General features: G+C 48.8%; 1 protein-coding gene across 2 annotated transcripts in view; it reads right to left on the bottom strand.

Annotated features, from left to right (window-relative positions):
• Window positions 1-16845, bottom strand: part of Actn (alpha actinin) — a 109112-nt gene extending 92267 nt beyond the window's left edge. The window contains exon 1 of one of the 2 annotated variants that reach the window (XM_072289311.1): window positions 16485-16845. Coding sequence is in view for 1 of the 2 variants with exons in the window: in XM_050181110.3 (XP_050037067.1) it covers window positions 11612-11713 (102 nt within the window). In the remaining variant the exon portion in view is untranslated. Of the gene's footprint in view, window positions 1-11611; window positions 12679-16484 lie in introns of those variants that run through there. The other variant, XM_050181110.3, reaches the window with a different exon arrangement.
• Between the last annotated feature and the right edge of the window lie 8127 nt (window positions 16846-24972).

Here is a 24972-nt window from a genome sequence, read left to right as displayed (position 1 = left end):
GCTAAGTCGGACTATATTTAGGCCTCCACGGTATATGCTCGAGAACTATAGGCTAAAGATAGTCTAAAGAGCATCGCGCGTTTTCTTTTTTCCTTTTTTTTTTGTCACACACGTCTGGTATATCCCCGACACAGATAATATCAAGAACTGCGGACCCGGGCCTATCAGATCGGCCCGCGCTGGCACAGTGCGCGCCGCCCGATCTCGGAGGCTATGGCGTAGTTTTCGCAGTTCTTGGGCGCGCCACGGTGTGGCGCCGCGAGGATACTCTCGAATGGAAACAAGAAGGACCATGGTGGTTTACAAAAGCGGCAAGAAAGAAATCAGGTGGGAAAATGTGTATGATAACGCAGAGGGCGGTGCCTTGCTATATGAGGCCTGAGCTGGCTGCCTGAGGACAGCAACACAATGGAGCAAATATGCCCCATAGGACGAGGAAGGTGCGTTCCGCAGGAAAAAAAAAAAGAAAGGAAGAAAGAGAAAGAAAAAGATTCATTAACCATTCCACTCTGTGAAGGTGGATGGCAAGCGAAGCTGTGTAGCATACGTCAAAGAGGCGACAAAGAATTTTGAACAAAGGTACGCACACACACATTTATTTATATACATTCGCGGGATGACTATATATATATATATACAGCTTTACAGCTTCCTTATGTCTCTCTCTCTCTCCCTCTATATATATATATATATATATATATATATATATATATATATATATATATATATATATATATATATATATATATACAGTCTTTGCATTACGAGGGAGATGAGCCATTGCTGCATTGCTGATGATGATAGTTTTTTCTCGCACACATAAAAATTTCACGAAACCCTAAATAAACATTTGATTGCGCCTGGCACAAATATAACCGCATGCAGCTTTAACTTTCTGCGGTCTTATACCTGTGTATACCAGAGCTGATCATATCTCAAGTACAAATGATTTTCTTTTTCGTTTTCAAAAGTCGCCCGTTATTAATTTATTACCGCACCCAGTTTAGCACATTTACTTTCTCCGTATCTTCTCTTCCACTTCCTCATTTGCACTGCGTTCGCTTAACCGAACGCTCATTGACAAGAGTTCGGTTGCTGACACAACTCCGCACATTCTAGTTGCATTCGATTCGCCAGCAGTAGCGCCGTGCTGCTAATTACGCGCCTTACGCAAAGACGTGAAAAAAGAGTCGCACGTAATTATAGTTCCACCGGTATTGGCAGAATCACTAATGAAGTAGTTCATCGAGGTTCAGTACCAGTTCCGTGCTCGTGCAAAACCGCCCTGCCACTTCCTGCAAGAGACCTGCACCGTACCTCTCACGCAAGTGCAAGATATTCGGTGAACTCGTTCTGCACGAACTCTGCACTGCGTGAAACGAATGGCGACGCGCAGACGACGCCATGTTGCACTAGTGCAGCGCCGAAGTGAAGGTGAATCGAATGGACCAACAGAAACAGAAGCAGCAGTCGGGCATTTCCCGTCGTCTCCTCAACGGACGGAACCTCACAAACAGACAACAGCAGAAGCAACAGTGGGCCGCGTCCGTCTGCTCGAAAGGCGCGATTGCGTCGTCTGCACACGGCGCCGACGGAATGGGAAACTGCGCACATTTCGCACCCAAACGACGCGACGCGCAACTTTATGAAAGCTCAAGTGAGCCCCCGCTCTTCTGACGACGATAGCGAAACGTGAGGCCATTTCCGCGCGGAGCATGCGGGCCGCTGCGTTTCGAAACACGAAATCGATGTAAATAATAAACGCACGCGAACGAGCGCCTGCATGGGGAGGGCGTCAGACCGTCGTCACGCTCTGAATGGCAGGAGGTCAAAGTCAAGGTCAAATTCCACATGTTGGCACCGCAACAGCAACGCGGAGTGCGGTTGGCTCTATTGTACCGGATTGTGCCGCGGTTGAGAGGAGGAGGAGGAGGGATCTCGCACCCCCAAACCCACTGCGCCTCAATCACGCGACATCTATAGGCGTTGCGTTGTTTATACACCGCAGTCGAAGCTTATTTCCTCTCCGCCGCTTTTGTGTGACGCGCGTTTGTGTTCACGACGTTCTGCATTGTTCCCACTGAGTCCATCGCATTCCGTGGCGCAGACACACGGCGCACCCCCCCCCCCCCCCTCAAAAAGAAAAAGAAAGAAGAGAAAGCACGCGCTAACGTACGCAATACACACACAGCGAAGCAAGGCGTATACATGCCGTATATGTACATGCGTACGAGAATAGCTCTAGCCGCCCTGTGGCTACAAACGCCGGAAGCGTGTGATAGCGCGAAAGCCTCGATCGTGCTCCTCCCCATGGCGAAAGGAGACGGCACGTACAACATCCCGGCGAGCAGAAGTGTGCGCGTGCATATATTTATGGCAGCGCAGCGAACAGACGCGCGCGGTTAACAATCAAACTTCGCGCGGTGGGGCTCTTGATTGAGCTGAGCGCGAGGTCGCAGGTTCGACAGGCTGGCTGGCTGTGCGGGTAGAAACGGTAAAAGGGGCAAACAAAGCGTCCGCGATGTCGGGCACAGTCATCACATGACGTTTGAGACAGGAAACGAAGCATGCGCCAATTGATGCGCGCTAAACGCATGTTGAAAAAGCAACCGGTGAGTCATTCTTTGTACTTGACAGAAAACGAGGTTGATTATACACTGGCGGAGGAAATAAAACCTAAGATTTATTTTAATTTAGCGACGCCGCAGGTAAACAGATGTGACGCTACAAACCTCAATGAGTGTTGCTTAAATGGATGCGCGAAGTATAGTACACCCGACCATTCGTGATAAACCACGGGATCGTTAGCACTCGAAATTAACCATGTTTTTACCGTAGCTGCGACAGATGGCGCCACAGTTCCGTTCCGGTGAAAGTGACACCTTACGAGTGGCGATCGCCACACCAACTGGGTCGGTTTCATTGTTGACGAAACTGGTGCGGTAATGCCCCGGGCCTCAAGCACAGTATTAAACTAAACACATCGGAAAACGTACACCACCCGTGAAAAATTTGAGCGCGACCGAGCCAGCGCGGTTCAGCATGGAGGGTCGTGAATCATTTCAGATATATAAGCCCACGTAAAAACCAGGACGGACAGATAGAACAACAGGTTTCGATCGGTTCGCATAACAAAGAAATGCTGTTTCTGCAGATGTTTTCTTAACTATAACTTAATCGGAGCGCTGCGGCAACTCGCGGACAGGTGTGTATGTTTGTGCTTGTTTACACATGTGAATGCGTCAATAAGCCAATCATTTGCGAGTTCAGGGAGCGTGCGGTGTGTGTCGTTCTATCTGTCGGTTATAGACCTTTTTTTTTTTATGTGCGCTGTCTTCTACCCGGAACGAAGCAGTACTTAATCGCCCAAGTCGCAGTTTTATTGGAGTCATATATAAAGATGGCGTTCCTACATATGCATAACGCTTAGTACGTTTGAGTATTCGGACAGGTCGTGTGAAATAAAATGTTCCAGGAAGACGCTGCGCAAGTCGAGTCTGTGGGTGCAACGCGTAGTGCCTCTCTGCTTATCTATAAATGTAGTCAAGACCCATGCAAGCAAAAACAATGCGCGACGTCAGGGGAGCTGTAGTCCTCGTAATTTAGGGTGCCGTGTGGCCACACGTCAATCTTTTTCCTTCGCGCTTAATTTTTTTTTTTAATTATCGAATCACCGTTTGCGGATAAACAGATCTCATTTTGATGCCCGAGAAGTGTAAATCACTTAACCTAAAGGACAAACCAAAAAGCAAAGCTAAGTCAGCTTGGACTGGTAATCTCTAAAAAATATTTCACTATTTTGGCGGAACAAACGTGGACTATTTCGGGAGGAAGTGAAGGCACGTGTTCCCTGTTTTGAACTTCGCGCCGAAGGCTGGCCACCGTGGCACGTCAATGCGACGTCGCGGAGTTCAAAGCATTCACTCGTACTCGGGTCGTTTCCGGAGCTGGCAAAGTTCGCAGAACTTGCTAGGTTAAACTTCTGGTTCCTGTGTAAAACGTAAAGTAGACCCGAGCAGACGCTGTCAAAATGCATGACGTCACGGCGAACTATATAGTGCAGGAATTTCACGTCGGCGGCGCCACCTGCGTTTCGCTAAATTTTACGCCTTGTTTTGGCCTATACACCAAGGCCTCTCTTCTAGCGGCGGCCAATTCGTCATTGGAGCCCATCGCATTGCTTACAGAGCTTACATATACAGCTGAAGTCAAAATTCCAGTTTATAGTGCCTCTAAGCCTTTCTCTTTCGTGTCGTGTTGGATTGATGCCCGACCTTCGACGGTATTATACGGTACACACAAACACATGTGCCCATTCCTGATAAGCAAGCACAAAGGATTTCCAACAGCCCGCAAGTAAGCGCCGTGGCGCCTATCACGACGGTCACACATGACGGGAGCCTATATATTGCTGCAGTGCGCCGAGCCGTATGTATACCGTGGCGATTCTGAGCCGTCCGCCGACTCCGGAAGCGATGCAGCTGCGCGATTTGCGCCGCGACGGGTGCATGAGCGCAAAAAAACACGGCACAGCTATAGCGCTGGCAGAACGAACTGCGCACAGATTGGCGCCGCTTTGTTTTCCGTGCGCTGCACGCAGATGGTTTTGCAGAAGCGCACCGACGCCGCGCCCCCTCGGAATCTGTACAAGAAATTTTTTTGTAGTTCACTGCCACAGAGTAGTTTTTCACGGCTAACAGGGCACTACCATCGGCCTATAGTTGGCACGGATCCATGGCCCTAAAACCGGGAGAGACAGACGGAAACAATGAGAAACAGACGACACGAGCAGACGATAGCTCGTGCCGTCTGCTTTTCGTGTTTACGTCTGCTTCGTGCAGACCATATAGCGTCATATGTTGAGAGTGAGACCGTGACAATAACCGTGAATAAAGACTAATCTGCGAGTAACGGGGAAGCCGCCACCGGAAAACGTCCTTACCATCGCGCTCAACCACGAAGTCTGTATCAACGACTTTGCATTTCCAAGATGCATACAGTGTTCGTCGAATCAACCCAGTCACAGGAGATAGAATTGCATAGTCAGGGAAGGTGACGCTAGCGGAGCCGGATCTCATCTTACAAAACACCAGGAGCTCCTTGAATTAGTGTCCCATCCGTAGGATCACGTCACATCCGCAAAAAGTTGCACGCCTTACGGAAGCATATGCGACCGAGGAACCCGTAATGCCTCCAAGACGTCATGAATATCTGTGTCCTCCGGGTGAATGTAATTCCGACTTCCAATACGCATCCTGAACAAACTAAGACATCACAAGGTGACTCATATTGCTCTATGTTCAGTCAGATATCACTCCCCTCCCTACACGTCATCAACCGTCTCATGCACTGACCTGTAGCTTGCGACTTCCTTTAGCGACATGTCGTGAGACACTAGCCAAAGCTGCGACGCTCAAAAGTTTGCCAGCTGTATATCCACTAACAATACTGAAAATAAAGTCAGTGAACATAGTTCGCTGCTTTTATGCACTGAAAGAGCCGTTCTTGCATGCACTGGCCGTTAACAGCGTTCGATATGGCAGTCGTCTGCAACTACACAGTGTAAAAGCATAAGGACGAGCACACGCTGCCTAGCACTTCAGAGTTTCTGTATTGTCTGCTACTCTACAGGCAAGAGAGACAGAAAAAGGTTTTAGCAGCTACTATCGACATTTCTGAACGCCGAAGCAGCGTCACACTACATGCAGCCCCGCGAACCTTTCACATAACTATACACAACAGAGCGTAGGCACTATACAGTCGCAAGCTTGTAACGCCATGCTGCACAGAAGTTCAAAGTACACCGGAGCAGTGAATCCGAACACAGTGAATACCATCGTGACCGCGAGGCGACGCCCGTAACGACAGGACGCGAACGGTCTAAATCTGGACGTCCCGTCACCTTACCCGTGCGTAGGGAATCGGTCAAGAATGACGAGCGCGGTAAGTCTTCCGCTACTTTTCGGTGTCGTCTGCCACTATACTTTGTGTTATAGCTATGCCTAAAAGACGAGCAGACGACGCGTCTGCCCCCTTCTGACTTTCCGTATATCGTCTGCTGCTTTACGGTGACGCGTCTGCTTCGTTTTAGAGCGTGGATACCTAAAGCAATACGGCGAGCAGACGATGGCCCCTGCCACTTCAAGCTTATGGAATATCGCCTGCTGCCTTTCGGTGCCCGTCTGCTACTTTTCCAAACGTTTCTCAAACGCAGAAGCAACCGACGAAGCCTTCTCCACGAGACACGGCAAAACGGAGAGCACGGCCTCGCTGCCACCCATCATGGAGGCGCGCGCACCGTGTCATCCGAGCCGGGCCCGAAACCGACCAGAGCCGAGCGAGCAAGCGAGCGAGAGAACGAGCGGCGCACAGGGGTCCTCCCCACGACCAAATCGGGAACGGAACCGCGGGCCAAAACGAGTTGGCTGCGAGGGACGAGGAGGAGGGGGTTGGTGAGCTGCTATAGCAAGGCTTCGGAGTCAGCCACCGGACGGAGCTCCAAGACGGTGAAGGGGGAAGAGGAACAGCGGTGGAAAAGAGAAGACGCGAGGAGTCGTTTTCGCTTCCGTTTGCCACACGCGCTAGCAGCGCCGACAGACAGACACACAAACAGACAGACGTGAAGACGTTAGGGGCCTGCCTCTATTGCGGTCCCCGGTTGCCACGGAAGCACCAGGCAACCTCGCCGCAACGCTACATTTGCGCTCGATATCCCCCCCCCCCCCCCCCTCCCTCGCGTCCTTACCTCGGTATTTCCACCTTTAGCACCCGCTAAAGCTATATAAGCCTTTCAGGAAGCAACTGTGTTGCAATCGCAAGAAGTTCCCGGGCGATTACGAGGCATCGCCATGCCGCCTGCGCAATCTGGGATATCCTATTCACAGTGTAGAGCAAGAACCGGCATCTAATACCTTGCGCGACCTAGGTTTGCGTCGTTTACTTTGCCCTTCGAGCTCTTAATCCTATAAAGCACACGCACAATACTGTGCCGAGTCATGCCATGTGTTGGAATTTGCCATGTGTTGGCATGGCATTTGGCATGGCAGCGGTTGGAAGCAGTTTCCGAGAGTGCACGAACTCCATCAACAGCGATTTCGACGAGCGACCGACGGAATGACCCAAGGAAAGCGTATTCGTACAGGTTAGGAGTTCACCACGAAACGATCAGGAAGCACCGCCCAGAAGCGATGTCAAGAACACGGCGGCCACTACGTTCTTCTGGCATTTGCAGTACACGTGGCCTTCGGGATTGGTTACCGTTATGCTCATGACGAACCGTCGCCTACATGCAGCCTGTGCTGGTGAGAACATCACTAAGGTATATAGTGCAGTGAGGCAATGCAGGGTGACATGGGTCGGGCAACTTTTGAAGTCGAGAGGTCAAGTTTACAAATACGGTAAGCAACAAGAAATCAAGAGGAAAATCTGTATACACAGATGGCAGTGCCTTGCTTGTGAGGCCCGAAGCTGGCTGCCAGCGAGGGCAGCACGCCGGAGAAAACATTCACAGCAGGATGCGACATGTGTATCAGCAAAACAAAAGAAACAGAGAGAGAGAGAGAGAGAGAAAAAAGGGCCTCGCAGTCGACGATAAAAGTCATCCCGCCATCGAACGCGGGACGAACGCCTTTCCGAAGCGCTCGGAATATGTTGGTCTTGGGTTCGACTCCCGGGACCAGAGCGAATTTTTCCTTCCACCGCGACGGTTTCATAGGAAAACCAGATCGCGGTTTCGCGTATAGCTTCCCGTTGTACAATCGGGTGGACGATAGTTCTCCCTTTCAGCAAATGAACGAAGCTAAGTTTTGAACGAACACCTCGCAGCTATGTAGTCTAAACTGGTCTATTATGCATTGTTGCTCTAACTACTCGCTTCGCGACTTCTCTCAACTTTTACAAATATATCGAATACGGACCGCCGCGAGTCCAAAGCGCACTTTTCTCTAACAAAAAGAAAAATAAATAAATAAAGACGTCAAACGTCACAGCCACGCCGATAAGGTATGAAAAAGGAGAGCCGCTTTCTCGAGCAAGTGCGAACGCGGTTCATCACGTGGGCACCGCCAATGGGGTTGAAGTTTTATAGGCGCCGATAAGGTTAACGCGCTAGTCGACGCAACACACTGTACCCGCGTAACACGAACGTGAGAGCATTACAAACTCACTCGAGTCCTTGAGGGCTGACGTCTCCGGTCGCGGTCTATATGGCTTGACCGTAAAGAAGCAGATGACCGGCACCGTTACTATGGGGTCCGCAGACGCAGAAGTGGTCGCGCACAGTGCTACTGTAAGTTGATTGATTGATTGATTGATGATCGTGAGTGATCGATGTAGCTGGCGCTGCAATTTATTGGATTTAACGTCTCATCGCAGGGTATGATCTCGAGAGTCGCCGTATAGCAGAGAGCTACGGAATTATTTCCACAGCCGTCTGGTGTTCTTTAACGTGCATTGAAATCTAAACGCACGAGCTTGTTTTTTTTTTTTTTTTTTTTTGCTACCGTCGAAACCAGGACCTGGCGCTGCTTGGAAGACAGAGCGCTGTAAGGTTACCACAGCGGTATTACAGCAAGTTACAAAAGCGATCACAAAATAGCAACGGAAACACCAGATAGATATTAGAACTACTTCGATCGTCACTAGCTGACACGTGACGGTCATACGTATAGTCGTCGTGTTCACAAATGCTTCGCTACCTTTTTTTTTGAGTTCACAACAATATTAAGGATTTTATACAACACGTTTCTTTAGGCGATGATGCAAGTTGTCATCAAAGTCGTTGATGCACTACCAGTCAACGAGCACTCAGCACTGCATTGACTAGGACTGGATAAATTGGAGTGATTGGAGAAAGATTAGTCCGCATAAAACACAATGCCTATAAGAAGCTCAGCGTAAAAAAGAAAATTAATATTGATAGGAAGGGGGGGAGGGGAGGTTTTATTTTGGCCACGCGGGGCTCTTGAACGTACACCGATACGCACGGCATACGCGAGCGCTTTTGCATTGACCTGGAGTCGATCCCGCTACCTTGTCCCTCAGCAGCAGCAAGCCGAATATCCACCGAGTCATCGCAGACTAGCGACTTCGGCTTAATTACGGACGCGTTAAAGTATATGCGGTCGATCACTGTCACAGCTACAAGCACTGCATCATAAGTTAAAGACAATTCCAACGTAGGGTGCACAAAACGCTTCCGTTTCCAAGAAAAAAGAGCGTGCCAGTTTCTTTGCTTAATTTTTTTTTTCTCAACTGCGAAAGCCATTAAGAACCCAGGCGATAAGTACTGCTTCCCGATCGAGCCGGATATGAAGGATAGATAACAGAGCGCCCACAAATTGACGTCAAAGCCGTGATGCAACGCGCCGCTGGGCATGATCGCACTGAGCCGCGACCAATAATCGAGCTTATATCGATGAGTCGCTCCAACACATGGCGCCAAGACACGACGAAGTCGCCGTACTTCCTTTTAACGACTCGTACGGATATAGCAAAAATTTCGCTGTAAAGGGAAGAACCCCCCGCATGTCCAGCGCGTAGTCGAACCAAAGAAGAGCCGCAGAGTTAACTTCGCTATTCTACAAACATAGCATTTAACAGAAGCTCCCTTGTTCAAACTACGCATTTCAGTGCTTCTGTTCACACGAAGGCAAGCAATCGTCTTAACTATTTCCTCGCAAATGTGGGTTGAATTAACGTCACGAAACCACGCTTGGATTACACAGGTTACGCCTCAACCAATGGTACTCTACATTTTATAGTTATTTAAGACCCCTCGGAGCACTGGAACGTGCACAGATACCGCGAGAATTCATTATTTCTTTGTTTAATTCGTCCTGAGCGTATTGGCAAAAGAATCGTAAAACGGGCTCGAATTCGTAGGCCTTACGGATACATTCGGGAGAGTCGACAGGTATGCATGATACGGTTTTGATTTCTAGTAACCTTACTCCAATATATCGCGCTCATTCCTTCCGTTGTCGATCTCCAGCCACCGGTCTCCGAAACCGGACTACACATGGCTACACGTCGTCTCTCTCTCTCTCTCCCCCACTCCCGTACGGTGTCTGCACGTCGCATTTCCTGAACCGTAGTAGTCGGCACAGGGAGGAGACAAGTCTGGGCCGACCACGACACGGCGCTCACGCACCTTTTCGTGCGCCCAGTGAAAGCTACGGCGTGCCTATCGGAACCGGACATCGCCAAACGCAACACCCCCTCTCCCCATCCATTTCACCGACGGGGACAACTCTGACAGAAGCAAAAAAAAAAAAAAAGAAGAGAAAAAGTAATGAAAAGGGGCGCCACCGATGGATAAAAAAACGAACATTCGCTCGACTCTCCCGGCCTGTTATATCACCAGTCCGCGCACGAACGCAGCAAAGCGAAGGAGGGAGATTATTTGATTTTATTTTCTGTCCAGATCTGGGTCAGAGCATCGCGCCGGAGCAGACGAAGGAAAGCTACATCGAAACGCACTTTTTCCTCGCATCTTGGGAAACACGAGCAACAGGAAAAAAAAGTCAAGAAGAAAGCGGCGCTTTTCGCGGGCACGCTAAAAGTACGCACGGTATGTGCCTTTCGTGTCTTTGGAAAAGATATACCGTACGTGCGTGTCTGTTTATGCTTCTGTCTTGATCCGTCCATGCAGACCGGATCGTAAACTAAAGCAAAGCCAGGGGTTGTTGTCGGCATCGCGGCGAACGTACTCGGTTTACGTTCGGGAACCAAAACTAAATCGCAGTGACCCTTCAAGAATGCAATTCCGTACGACAAAACGACGATCTTGAAAGCGGGGCGATTGATCCACCCGGAAAATCGACACCACTGCTTGTAGAGCAGACGACGCTCTCGCATTTTTTTCGTACGTCTGCAACAAAATTCCTTGTGATTTTCTGTAAACAACGATCACCTTGAGATCGACGGAGACGCGGCCGTTCCAGTGATGCGTTTTTAATCTTCCCGCTTATATTCGGGAAATTCGAAGTCGCGGTGGTCATTTATGAGACACAGCAGACGAAGTAACCTTACGAACAGACGACGGTGCAAACCGCCTTCTGCTGCTTTGCGCGTCTGCAACGGAAAGGATGCCCTGATCCCAGAAGCCGCGCAAAAAAAAGAAACAAGATCGTCCTCGACCACCTTGGGGCGAGGCAACGCGATCCGTTAGGCCTGTGCGCTTGCCGCGAGACACATTTGGCTGCGTGCTGCTGCCGCCGCCGCCACCACGGGAGCGCCGGTGAGGGGTCTTTTAATCGCCCGCCCCTGCTGCTGCTGTTGCTGCCGGGGCGCCGTTGACGTGTTTTGACGGCGGCTTCGCAGGCTTCGCTCGCCCACGCTCCTCGCGTACGGTGCAAGCAGAAGGGCAAAAACACTATAAACCAACACTCGGTGTAGTCAGGCAAAACGTGCTAAAACGATTTTTTTTTTCTTTTAGGAGGGGGGGGGGATGACATCGGTGCGCGTTCCCGAGATCCACTAAATAGGATAGCAGACAGCGCAGGCGGCTCCCAGACAAGTCGGCGCTGCGCTACCTGACGCGGCAGACGATTCTTTTATCCAATCCAAGTAGCCGCGGCGATAGACAACACGACGGGGAAAAAGGACTTACCTTGCGTTGCTGTTTCTCCCATGCCGGATCGAGTAGTCCCTCGCGCTCCCACTCCTCTTCCTGTTCCATGTAGCCGTCAGAGTACGGACCCCCGTCTCCCATCTTGAATCGCAAAGCACTGGGCAGCAAGTCGCGCGGCGGTAACAAAAAACTCGCTACTACAAGCACAGAGGGACGGCGTCGACGACGATTTCCGTGCAACACAAGTCGCTGGAGTCGGGTGTCGCTGTTCGCGGCGTGTAACGTTTAGCCGAGCTTCGCCGGAACTCGATCGGCGCCGAAGGGCGGCTTCTCTTCTTTTCGTCGGTCGTCGGCGGGGAAGTTCTCTTCAAACGTCGCGCACCGTCTTTTTTCTTCCTTTCCGGCCCGGTCGAAACAGGCGCTCGCTCGGCTCGCCTGAGGTTCCTTCGGCGGTCTTGCCCGTTGGATAACCTTCCCGAAGCAAACCGCGGCCACCGGCCCGAGTATATTTAGGGCTTTTCGTGAAAAAGCATCTCTCCAGTCTGTGCCAGCCAATGGGAACACACAATGCCGCCATCACGTGTCGGCGCCGGTGGCGCCATCCCGCGAGCTGCCGGCGCACTCAACAGCGGCGGCGGCGCCGCTCTGAGTCACGTGATCGGGGTCACCATAATAGGACTCGCAGAGCACCCTCAACCGTGACTCACCGCTGCTGCGCGCACTCTCTCGCTCGCCTGCGTAAGCGCGCCGACCATGCGGCGGCACCGAACGTTGCCGTCGCTACCGTTTTTCTCCGAGGTTCTTGGCGGTGCGGCTGGACTTCACGCCGCTGTCGGGCGAACGACGCGACTGGGCGCTTATCGTAAGACGATAGAGACACGTTCAGCAGCGATAGCACTGATATCTACGCCGTTCTCCTCGTTGTCTGATCAGTTCGCTCACTTTGTGGCACACCACTAGACTCTTTATCCACTTGAACTCCTGTGCTCCAGTGTGCTCATGGCCGCGTTTGACGTTCACTGAACCCACTCGATGCGTGCTTTTTGCTGCATAACTTGTAGTTCTGTGCACAGCCTAGAGCGAGATCCCCAATGGTTTGCCCCGCCCTGCAATAAAAGGTGAAAACATGGAATTTATCGCTGAGAAGAATTGTAAGGCCCTGCCTACCAGAAGGCGGAATACGGCGATGTTTGTTGGCTTCCTCTACGCATGACCCATGTACCCATTATAGGGGACCGCGCTGGTGGTGATAGAAGGTGAATATGAGGGAATTAGAAACAAAATTAGTATAATGCAAAAATATGAACACCGATTAAATAGTTTTGAGAGGATAAAACGAAAAGAAAAATACCATAAGGTTTTCTGTTGTGTTACGTTCGCTTCTTATTTTCTTTCTTTCTCCCTTTCCTTTTTTTTTTTTGTCGCAAGTTTTTAATCTTTCTCTTGAGGTTGTATTGTGACGATTGTTGCTCAAAAGCGGCAAGCAGCAATGTAGTTCTTTATGCTTGCGTGGCTCTCTACACTCTTAATTTGCCTATGCTGCCCAGTATATAGTAGCAAGGAAAGAAAAGAAAAAAGAAAAGCTCGGACATTTGAGTTGCGTGTCAATTGATCCCTCTGCTCACTTTATGTGGCTACACAGTTCACAACATACTGCAGAGTGTTGCCAGAGTCCTTCCAACATGGAAAGACTGGCATTGCCATACATGACCGCTTTTCTAAATGCACTACCAACTATGACGGGATATTTGATGTGCCGCGTTCCATCGAATACTTCTTTCCCCTCGTAATGCCTGCAGCCAATAATTGACTTGATCACGTGGTTCCTGCCAGTGATTACGATTTTTATATGAAAAGAAAACAAAAACAAATGCACTACGACTAGCAACGAAAGGAAAGGAAGAAAAAAAAATAAGAAGCGAACGTAACACAACACAAAACCTGGTGGTATTTTTCTTTTCGTTTCATCTTCTCAAAACATTTTAATCGGTGTTCTTATTTTTACGTTACAGTATCTTACATTACGCTAGGTCATAAATTAATTACGAGGATCCACCAAAAATTAACGAAGGATCACACTATCATATTCGCGACCTTCTTTTTCTTCAATGTAGTCTGCAGAACCTTGCAATAACGTTGTCTAATTGAGACATTTACTGACATTGCATCACATCTCGAGTCTGTTTGCAAACACATAGGATGTCTATAGGCATGCTTTCCTAGGACAGGTTTCCCGTTTTAGGTCAGCTGGTACAGCAACGTCACAGAAGCGCCGCCAGCTTCCGCGATGTTAGACATGTCCTTTGAATCTATCATCGGCGTTGACCGAGAGCTATGACCGCCGCAGACAGGCCAGACTGTGAGCTCGGTCAAAGAATTCGCGGAAGCGCATACCGACTTTGTCGAAAGTCCGCGGCCTGCTCCCGTCGCAAAACGCCGCATCGTGGTCGATGTAGCTGTCAGACCTCTGTGCCAGCATCCATACAAACGGATCGAGGGGCTCCAAAAGCAACGGATGCGATAATAAATCAAGTGCAAGAAGTACTCGAGGGCCCAACGCAATACAGCCCAACTGCCCGTGGTCATCACCGATAGTGGTCACTCGACCAAAGGGACAACCTACGCTATATATATATATATATATATATATATATATATATATATATATATATATATATATGTGTGTGTGTGTGTGTGTGTGTGTGTGTGTGTGTGTGTGCGTGTGTGTGACCATACACATATTTTTTTTAGGTCGCCTGACAGATAGCGCAATAGTACATCACTCGTTCCTCCTTTCTACCGCTAACATTTCCTCTATATACGCGTTCAATGTAAATATAAGGAAATTCGTGATTACAAAAGTGCCGATTGCGGCCTTATTAACAAAAAAACTGAGCGTATTTCCGGGCTTCTGTTGATTTCGACCTTCGAGAGGTCCGGGAAAACTGGAATTCGTTTACAGCCAATGTAAATGAACTCACTGAAGCGTATGTACCTGTTAGGCGAACAATATCTCACAATTATGCGCCATGGTTTACTAATACTCTCAAACGGCTTTGTTAATAAAAAAAAAAGCGTCGCTTAACGCAACAAAGCTGCGGGTGACGTTACCGAACGCTGGGAGGCGTATATCTTAAAGTTGAGAATGACTACCTAAATGGTGTCCGTGTAGCTAAGCAGTCTATCCATAACTTTACATGACCTAACTTATCACGTAAAAACTCAAAGACATCCTGAACTATTGTCAAAGGTGAACAGAGCCATGTGATTACTCTGAGCGATGACTCAGGTGAAAACATGCCGCCTGATCAGTGTCCTTCAATATTTCATGGCGTTTTCTCTAACTTCTGCTCTAATCACTCAAACGATTCTGTGCCGTTTTTTTTTTTTTTTGTGTGTGTGTGGGGGGAGGGGGGAACTTTCTCCCGATTTCTCCTGTTATAATATACAAGCTGTCGGGATTCCTAAGGTTATTGGCTCATTGAAACTGCTATCTTGTGGCGCGGACAGCATTAACTCGAAGTTGTATTGCGATCACAATTATATGGACACTCCAGGCGCATTTCTGCCGTCGCCGTGAGGTTCCGTATAAGGGAAAGCGTGAGGGTGTGAGCCGGCGAACGCGGTGCAATCTCGCGTGCGCGAGCGAGGAACGCGGCCCGGATGCGTGCCCTCTCTTGTGGCGCGCGAGGCGGGGAGGGGGGTGAGGCGAGGGAGGAGGGGCGTTCTTCTGCGGTACGGTACCTCGAAGTCCTCCTCGCCCGCCGCTCTGCACAGAGTGGAGATAACCGCGGCGTCTGCTACGGCGTTGGTGACGCCACACGCGAATCGCGGACGCCGTAGTAACGCGTTGCCGGCGCTCGTGTCTTGAAAGCGGTCTGCGAAGTGGCCAAAATGCGCACCCGCGCGGGCCTTATCTTCACAGCGATTTGCGATGTTTGCATAGTGCGCGTAGTGCCGGTAGCTCCGTATACGCAGCACTTTCGACGTTTCGTACGCGATGAAGCGACAGAGGCGCGGAGGTCAATTGGCTCGCGGCTGCTGACGCGATTGCTAACTCCAGCGTTTTCACAGACAGTTTCCGCTGTCATCGAGCGATGTGTGTTCATGTTAACCTGTGCGCGCGTGACACCATGATGGTTAATTTAATAAAACATGTTGACGAGCTAGTTGGTTTGAATCCATGATAGAATGTGTAAGCGCGACTGAACAAGGACGTAGAAAGAAGCACACACAAAAAGACAGCGCTGTCTCGGTGCGTGTTTTTTCCTACGTCCTCGTTGAGTCACGCTTACATATTCTATCATTGTTAATTTAGTTAGCGAGCGAATGTTTACAAGTTTGTACGGCCGATAAAACTACTATCTTTACTTCGTACAGCTACCTACTAATTTGCTATCGCAATCGGTGCTTCGCCTTTCCGGCGGAACTGCGAATTAAAAAAAAAAACTAATTAACAAATTGTATTCTGCCCTAAACATTACTAACACTTTCCAGCAATCACTTGACTATGGCGCCTTAATTGCGATCAGACTGGAAGACTTGGGAAAGTGTTTCCGGTTCATAAATCCGGTTAACAAGCATTCCCGTATTAATCACCGACTCACTTCCGTGGAAGTGGTACGAAAGTGACAGGAGAGAACGCCGGATCAGGGCTAGCCGTATACGTGCGCGCAAATGGTAAACAACAGTTACCTTTCTTCACGGGCACTGGGATGCCATTTTGTAGCGCCGTCTTTTCCAATGCTAATGACTTTTCGCGCTACGTCAGGGCTGCACTCCGCCCGCGTTAACAACCAGATCAACAGGCTGGCCGTCAGTCGACTAATATAGAATCGAGCGAAAAGGGATCGCTATAAAATAGCGCCCTGCTTTTGTTTCTTCAGCTAAATTTCGCGACATAATCGCGTACCTTGCTTTCTTTTAGGCCCGAGGGAGAGTTGTGGTAACTTGTGCGAGGACGGACACGGCGTCTGCAGCACACACTTCGTCTAGCGTCTTCGAAAAACGGTAGCGTCACACTTGCCGCAGCACAGTCGCCACACGCTGACGCGCGCGGCGAAGTTTGAGGCGACGTGTTCAATTGTGGCACAACCGTATGGGTTGAGGTCACTTCGGTGCCGCCCACGATGTACTGCCGCCTCCTCCACTCACGTAATCGAGCTGATGCGCCGACAAGTGGTGAGTCGAAGACGTCAATCACGGAACGAAGCCGTCCGGTGCGACGCCATCTTCCCTTCTTGCGCGCATTGGGAGCATCACCGAGGCAGCAGTCACCTCATCAACAACACCAACATGATGAGATGAAATAATACAGGAGTCACTTTCCTACCTGCGGTGAGCTCGTAAGCACAAAGTAATCGCCAAACTTCCGACTCTCCGAGGTAATCGAACAAATCCCATACAAGGCAGAGAGATTGCTGCCGGTTGTTCCGTTGCTCCCCGCGGTAACCGAGAAATTTTCAAAAGCGCGGGAAGTAGGCAGAGATTCGTCAAGAGGGTTGTGAGAGAGGGTAGAATATTGTCGCGTATAGTTGGATGATGGCGCTAGTTGTTTTTGTTGCCAAAATAGTTGCCTGCCGCGGTAGCGCCGGAAAAACTCCCTCTCTCTCACGTTAGCGCGTTGGCAGCGTCTGCAAGGAACATACAAAAGCTTCTCCGCTAGCCGTTGTGGTGGCGCTAGTACTACCAGCAGAGTAAACAGCAGAGCACCCCTTGATACAGCGCACGAGGTGAATTGGCATGCCAACTCACGCAGCAGCTCACGCCGACTTTATTTAATCCGGAAAAGAATTAGGCAAAGACACTGTTTACGTGTGGGAATGCGAAAGCATTATGTAATCCCTTTGGTGAAATGTTTTCTTTTATTTTTCCGCGCTTTCCTTGTCCACTCATGCTCTCGCCTGCGTTCTGACTGCGTCTCGGTGAGGCCAAATCAAAACGCGCCAAGCGTCTGAATGCGCTCCCTCGCCGGCGAGTAGGTCATAACTCGAAGGTCCGCTCAGCGTCGTCCCATTGGACGTTAATGCTTTTTAACGGGATAACGCTAATGCCCCACGTCGCAGAAAGTCCGGCGTCCCGCGTCTACCGCCTTGAGAGCGACAAATCTTTCCGAACCACGCGCAGGCCCTCCGTGTACATATCACAAAGACGTTGCTGGAACAATTGAATTTCTGAAAGCAAAATGCGTCAGAAAAATCGTAAAGCACGAGTTACACACAACCTACAGACATGATGGCGTCGGATTGTAATTTGAATGTACAAGGAAACATAATTGTATTAGACGAAAATTCAAACACAAATAACCTCTTTTCCAGCGTTTCTACCGTTCATAGAGCGGTATAGCAACACCATCATGGCGCTCGCCTCCGCGGGCCACGCAAGAGGCCGCGTTTCTACCAGAAAGCTCGCCTTCGTGCATAGCGTTCGCTGTCAGTGTGTCCCGGTAAACATTACGGTTACATAGGCTGCACTTGCCGGGAAGCATAAGAAGCAGTTAGGGACCTTTGAGTGCTATCGCGTTCCACTCTTAAGTGGAAGCTTTAGCTCGGGTGCTCCTATCTAAATGCGTGTACGAGGATAATTCGTTTTTCTTGGCAACCATGGCACCACATTTGACGAGGTTTGTTGCATTCAAAAGAAAAACTTAAAATCTAGTGACTGTCGGTTTCGAATTATTTATTTAGATTGCCAATTGTTTACTTACATTGGCGAAAATCGAAAATTTTCAGAAAACAAAACTGTCAAGTTTACAACTCGTAACTCAGCAAGGGAAAAGGATATCACAATTCTGTGAATTGCATATGTTAGTACATCTAAAGCGGGAAAAAGTGATAATTACGGTATTAATCTAAAAAAGTTCGGTAATATAGAAATACAGCTTTTGCAGAACCCTTGTTCACAACGTAACAAATTCACGTAAAATATAGATTGACATATCAAATGTCCGCTTTTAATGATCTAATGGATGCCGTTTACAGAACCGCGATATCTGTTCTTTATGCAGAGCTATCAATTTGAAACTTCGTGCGTCTGTTATTTTTTTCGAACTAGCGAATTCTTTAAAATTCTTTTAACAAAATTCAGGCCCTAAATGGATATTCGGCTTCCAATGGACACTAAAATTTAACTTTCTCTCCCAAATGCAACAAATTTAATCAAAATCGGTCCAGGGCTTATCTCAGAAAAGCATTTTAGCGGTTTACATGTATTTGAATAGGCCGCGTCGGAGTTGGGCCCGAGCTAAAGCTTCCTCTTAAAGGCGAAGCTTAAGCGGCCTCCAAATTTTATTCTAAACACTCATTTTATACAATCATGACGTGGCGCCACCTCCTCCCCATTGGCTACGCCGTCACGTGCCCAACAACGCACGCCCTACACCCCACGTTTATCCAGATGGCTGCGGCGTGACGTGTGCAATGACGCAGGCATTGTAGACACGCCTTTAGTCAGAACCGCGCATGGAGCCTCCTCACTGGATCAATCTACTTAATGAACTGTCAGAAATGAAAAAAAAAAAATTAACGCATTTTGTCACCACCCTTTGTATCTGGTTGTCGCAATAAAAAGTCTGAAATAAAAAGAAAGAATGCCGCCGTGAAGTCGGCGAAGTGTGGTCGTTTCGCACCCAGATCGAAATTTACAAAATTTTCTTTTCAATGGCATTAACATTGTTTACAGGAACCTTCCCAAGAGAAACTGACGTCAATTCGAGCATTTTCAGACGTGCTTGTATACCGTTCGCGCCGTCGGCCATTTCTGGTATCATCTTTCGGTCACGCCGACCGATTTTAGAATGCTGTCGTATTAAAACATTTCTTAAAGCTTGCTGCGCCATAGCTGAAACATTCTTTGTGCGTTTGCACATTTCAGTGACACTTCTGCTTGAATATCCGCCTTCGGACTAGCATCGCTCCTTAATCCTGCGCTAGTTATAGGCTATTATTGTTATAGTTAGGTTTGTTCGTTTGCTGACAAGGCAGACATATATACATAGACAAGCATATTTTCTTTCTTTCTTTCTTTCTTTCTTTCTTTCTTTCTTTCTGTACTCTCGTATTGACCCCTTTTTGCAAAGCAGTTTGCTCTAAAGAAACGAGATGGCGCTTTCGGCAACTCGCCGCCGCCGGTTCAAGCAAAGATAAAAGTTTAAAGTGAACGTTGGTTGTCAGAAATACGTGAGAAAAAGAAGGCCGCACCTAGAGTATTCTGGAACCCCATAAACTTATTAGGCAGGAAGTCCGGAACAATACAACTACATATGCTAGACGAAGATGGAAACAAACTGGAAGGGGACGCAGCATTAAATTACACCCGAAAAATAACAGCCGAATCTTTCCAAGGCAATGACGAGGTTGTACTTGAGGGAATAAAAAAAGAGCATGAAAGAGAACCAGATGTAAGAGGAGCTGGTGCTGACAAAGTCCAACAGGAAGAGAGCCGAAGAGAATATTACGAAGCACACAGCCAAAGGGCTAGACGAGGTTCCCGTTAGGCTGATCAATGAACTAGGAACAAAAAGTAAAGAAGCTCTGTTGAAAGCAGTGGGAAAGAACTTTAAAAGATAGACGAATACCAGACAGTTGGCGACAAAGTAGAATGAATTTAATTTATAAGGGTAAGGGGGAGAAAGATAGAATTCACTTGTATAGACCGTTGATCGGCCATTACATCGGTAATATACAGGTTAGCAATGCAGGCGATTAAATTAAAGCTGCAAGCATGGGCAGGGAATAATGGCACATTGGGAGAACTTAAGAATGGCTTCAGAATCGGTACGCGTCTGGATGATAACTTATTTGTCTTTACTCAGTGTAGTGAAATATCCTGAGAAGAAATGAAACCGCTATATGTTGCTTTTTTAGACATTACCGGAGCGTATGACAACGTAAAGCGCAACATATTGTGGGATATTCTGGAATGGGAATGCATAGGCAAAGAATGTATACTGCTTTTGAGAGAGATTTACTTAGAAAATACAGCCATTAGCCATAGGTGTTCTGTGACACAGCTTGCGTTGAATGGGAAGGGGTGAGGAGCGAGAAGCAAATTGATATCAACAAGGGACTGAGACAGGGGTGCCCTCATGCCCGTTGCTGTTTATGACGTACATGGTGAGGACGGAAAGGGCGCTAGAGGGAAGTAATATCGGGTTTAATCTCTCATACAAACATGCGGGTACACTAGTAGAGCTTCCAGGTTTGTTTTGTGCGGACAACATTGTGTTGCTAGCTAAGAAGCAAAGTGATATGCAACGTCTGACCAGGAAGGCCATCTGTGGACAGGAAGGCGAAAATTTAGGTCTGAAATTTAGCGTTGAAAAATCAGGTGTTATGGTACTCAATGAAAACAGTGAGCAGACAGTGTCAATACAGGGCCAGAAAATATCTCGGGTAAAAGCATATAAATACCTTGCCATGTGCTTTGGGAATGCCAACGCCACGTGGAACAAGGACAACGAGGAAGGGGGAATAGAACAGCGGAACCCTCTGAAGCGGGGCGCCTCGCTGAGAGATGGCAAGCCGCCCTCCTCAGCGAGGCACCCGAAGACAAGGAGTGGGCCGTCGAGCGGGCCAGGGCCGTTGCCGAGGATCTCGAAAGATCTTCCTCGGGCGATGGACCCCTGGCAGCCTAGCCCCGGGCACCAACATCAACAACCGTTGGACAAATAAAGTTTATTCCTATCCTATCCTATATGGATAAACGAAGGCAATATACATATGGAAACATAGGAAAAAATCCTTTTGCCGAGACGACGTCCGACGCCGGATTTTCTACGACACGGGGCCCTTAACGCTTTCGCGTTAAAACAATATAACAGCAAAGGGGAAGAGAAATGCGGCCATAATGAAACACAGCGCCATAGGTATGAGGTGCTACGGGGTATGACATTGGTAATGGTTCCAGGACTTACATTTGTAAATGCGTTTTTTTTTTTTTTTTTTTGAAGTCTGGGGTACACTGAGGACTCGATGGCAACCAAAGGTCGGTGTGACACCTCGCACTGTGCGCTCACGCGAAGACTACACATGAAGCTGTGCAGGGTGTTATGGGCTGGACAAGCTTCGAAGTGAGGGAAGCTCGGAGTAAAATTGATTGTGAAGGACGACTGAGGAATATGGAAGAAATTAAATGGGCTGCGAGGGTGTTGAGGTATCTGTACAGGAAAAACATCGATTCACGGTGGAGGAAAAGAACTAGGAAGCTTACCGGCAAGTATGCGACCGGTATGGTGAGCAGCTAGGCAACAAAGAACGTCAATCGCGAAGTCAGGGATGCTGAGATAATCTCGTGGGCGGCGGCAATGAGTAACTTGCCATGAGTAACTACTTAAAAGGAAAAAAAAAAAAGACGAAATCAGGAAAGAAACAATCTATAACTCAAAGGAAGGAAGGAAGGAAGGAAGGAAGGAAGGAAGGAAGGAAGGAAGGAAGGAAGGAAGGAAGGAAAGAAACTTTATTTTTCAGAAACAAAAGTAGGCGAGCGTGGTTGGGCTTTAGTCTAGGGCTCCACTGGCGCGGGCGGCTCTCTGGGCTTGGCCCAAATCTCCACTTGGCACTCCTTTCTCTCGTCCGCAAGCCATGCACCCCACTGCCTATTTAACATAAGTGGATGTGTAGTTATGTATGGGCTAATAATATGTGAAGGCCTTTCCAGGCACTCCCATGTGATATGTTGTAGTGTGGGAACCTCTTTACTTTTCAAAGCGCCATCAGGATGCCTTAGAACACGCACATATAAAGCGAGATACAACGAAGAAAAAGCACGTGCTTGCTGCGGTAAAGCTAGGGAAACGATGCAGCATGTTTTATTAGAACGTGAATATACCTGCCAGCGGTCGAATTAGGCACATCTGGCCTCCTGAAACCCTTGGGTTCAGCGAGAGCAGGGGGAAAGTAATCAAGTCCGCAATAGGGGAGATTAGTAAGGGGCGATTGGAAGATTGGTGGAAGTAGGGAAATGACAAACAGCGGAGGCGTACAAAAACGAAGCTCCCAATTTTGGCTCAGAAAGTTTAAAGATCGTTGAAACATTAGGAAAAATAATGAGAGCTTGGTGGCGCCACCCACCGCCCTGCACATAGCATCCACCCATCCATCCATCCATCCATCCATCTGCACGTTGCGTCAGCGAAAGCGCACGAATACGAAACCATCACCCCCTCTGCCCTGTTTCTGGCGAGACTTCTGCACGATCAGCTGTCGGAAATGCAAGTGGGTTTTTGCCATGTTTTTGCTAACGCACTGTGCTCCATTCATGCTGCAAAATATGAAGCGGTTAAGTAGCTGGCTGCAAAAATTGTGACTCGCATATTAAGGAATGGAATGAATCCGAGTGTCCAAGTACAGGGACCATATGACAGGGACCGCTGCTACGTAAGGACTGCCTGTGTTGCCGGCTTTTTGCGATGCACATATCCCCTCGAGAATAAAATAAGAAGAAAATTAAATCGTCCGCCAGCGTTGTAGCGCTGACCTCCAAGGAAAGGGCTTCAACCCCGGAGCCTCTGCACGATCGAGTGAGTACAGCTTCGTTTTTAGCGCCGCTACATGGCATAAAGCTTCTCGCACGCCATGTACACACGTCCACCCCAACTCACGCGCAAACTTACGCCCAGTCTATTGCCAACGTATAAAGAATAAGTGAACGGACCACACACTTGCCCATTCACACCGAAAGCGGGAGCGGACAAGCGGATTTTCAAAGCGGCGAGGCGGCGAGCGCCCGCACCTGTTCAGACCAGCCGCGTTTTCTGGCTGTCCGCGCCGCCGGGAAGGCGGGGCATCTCGCAATATCTTTAGCAATTTCAGGGACGTGCCGCCATCTCGCGGCACTTTGAGTTTGTACGCGCATTTTCGGTATTTTTAATTTTTTTTTTTTTGTCGTCGTTGGTTGGCGCGCTTCCGTCCGCTATCTACTTCTGCAAAATGATGAGCTCAGACGAAGACGAGATCGTTGGCATTTTACTCGCCACTTGTATAGTAGCTTTTCAAGATTTGTTACAGCGCAACACAATACAAGGACAAAAGAAGGTATAAAGCGACGACACGGCGCCGTGTCGTCGTTTCATACTTTCTTTTGTCCTTGTCTTGTGTTGCGCTGTAACAAACCTTACCATAAATCCCAATCAGCTGGCCCAGCTTGCTGTTTTGACGCTTTTCAAGAAGAGAAGCGAAAAGCCCAGAGAAAGACATTCGTTCACCAGCGCTTCCGCCGTGTCGGGTTCTGATTGGCTGCGGCCAAAGCGGCCAACTTGTCTGCGCGGCCGCGTATTTTCCGCAAAGCGGAAAATCCGCGGCCGCTTGGCCGGATCCGCTTGTCCGCTCCGCCTTCGGTGTGAACATGCCTAAGCGAGCGACTGCGATGTACACGTATTTGCTACAAGCTATTACAAGGTGTTGAACATCTACGTTACAAGCCTTGTGCCCAGCAAGAAATCTATCGCAAGTGAGCACACCGGCCGCAAGCGATCAGGCATAATTAACAATCAGATGTATAGTGACCACCCCGGGGAACTTTACCGAGTCTGCTAAGTAATTTTTAAAAAAATTATCTGCTAAATAAAAAACCAAACGCTAAACACACTGCTACTGAATCAATTCATAAGGGGAAAGTTAGGATAGCTTGGAATCCATATTTAGCCCCCACTTTTACTGCATGCATGCGCCGTTTGGACAAAGCGTAACGAGCTTCGGAAGCCCTCACGTCCTCCAACCGGTCACCGTCTACGATATACGCCGAAAGAGAGGTTTGCAGAGCCATACCGAAGTCGTGTACGTACATCCGCTGTAAACACAGAGGCAACGGCGGCAGCCGAGGCAAGCAATGGACGCGTCACCACGTGATCAAGCATGACAGCGCCCACGGGATCGCCGTGGAAAGAGCCGGTTTTGAATGCTTCCGAATGTGAGCGATAGCGGCATGCGCGCCGGCGCATAAGAGCTCTTTCCACCTTGTGCCTCTCGAAAGTCGTTTGCGGCACAGCAGCTAGAAAGCACAGGCGTACACACGTATCATTGTCACGTAGCATAATATGGTGCCGGGCGTAATTGTAAGATTACTAGTGCGATTAGAGCTTTTCTTGGTACGTTGTACTTTAAGGCGATAGGCGACATGTTAGGACCTTTGCGAATGCATGTCGCATACCGCCAATTACTGCGGCGGCGAGCAGACGACATGTCGCGGTCGAACACATCTCGACCAGCATTCGGCCTTTCTATGGGCCAAGTGGTACTGCAGCCTCCAGTGCCGAAAAGTCTTGCGAGATTGAGTATAGGTAAACTCACGCTGGAGTTAAAGCTCATAGCATTCAGGCATGTTCCAGCATGTGGTGTAGCTGCCAAAAATTCAGCCGTGGAATGCAACACACCAAAAAAGGCGGACCAGGCATGATCAGTTGC

The sequence above is a fragment of the Dermacentor andersoni genome, chromosome 7 (assembly GCF_023375885.2).
Source record: "Dermacentor andersoni chromosome 7, qqDerAnde1_hic_scaffold, whole genome shotgun sequence".
Classification (NCBI taxonomy): Eukaryota; Metazoa; Arthropoda; class Arachnida; order Ixodida; family Ixodidae; genus Dermacentor; species Dermacentor andersoni.
This window is presented reverse-complemented; position numbering and strand designations above follow the sequence as displayed.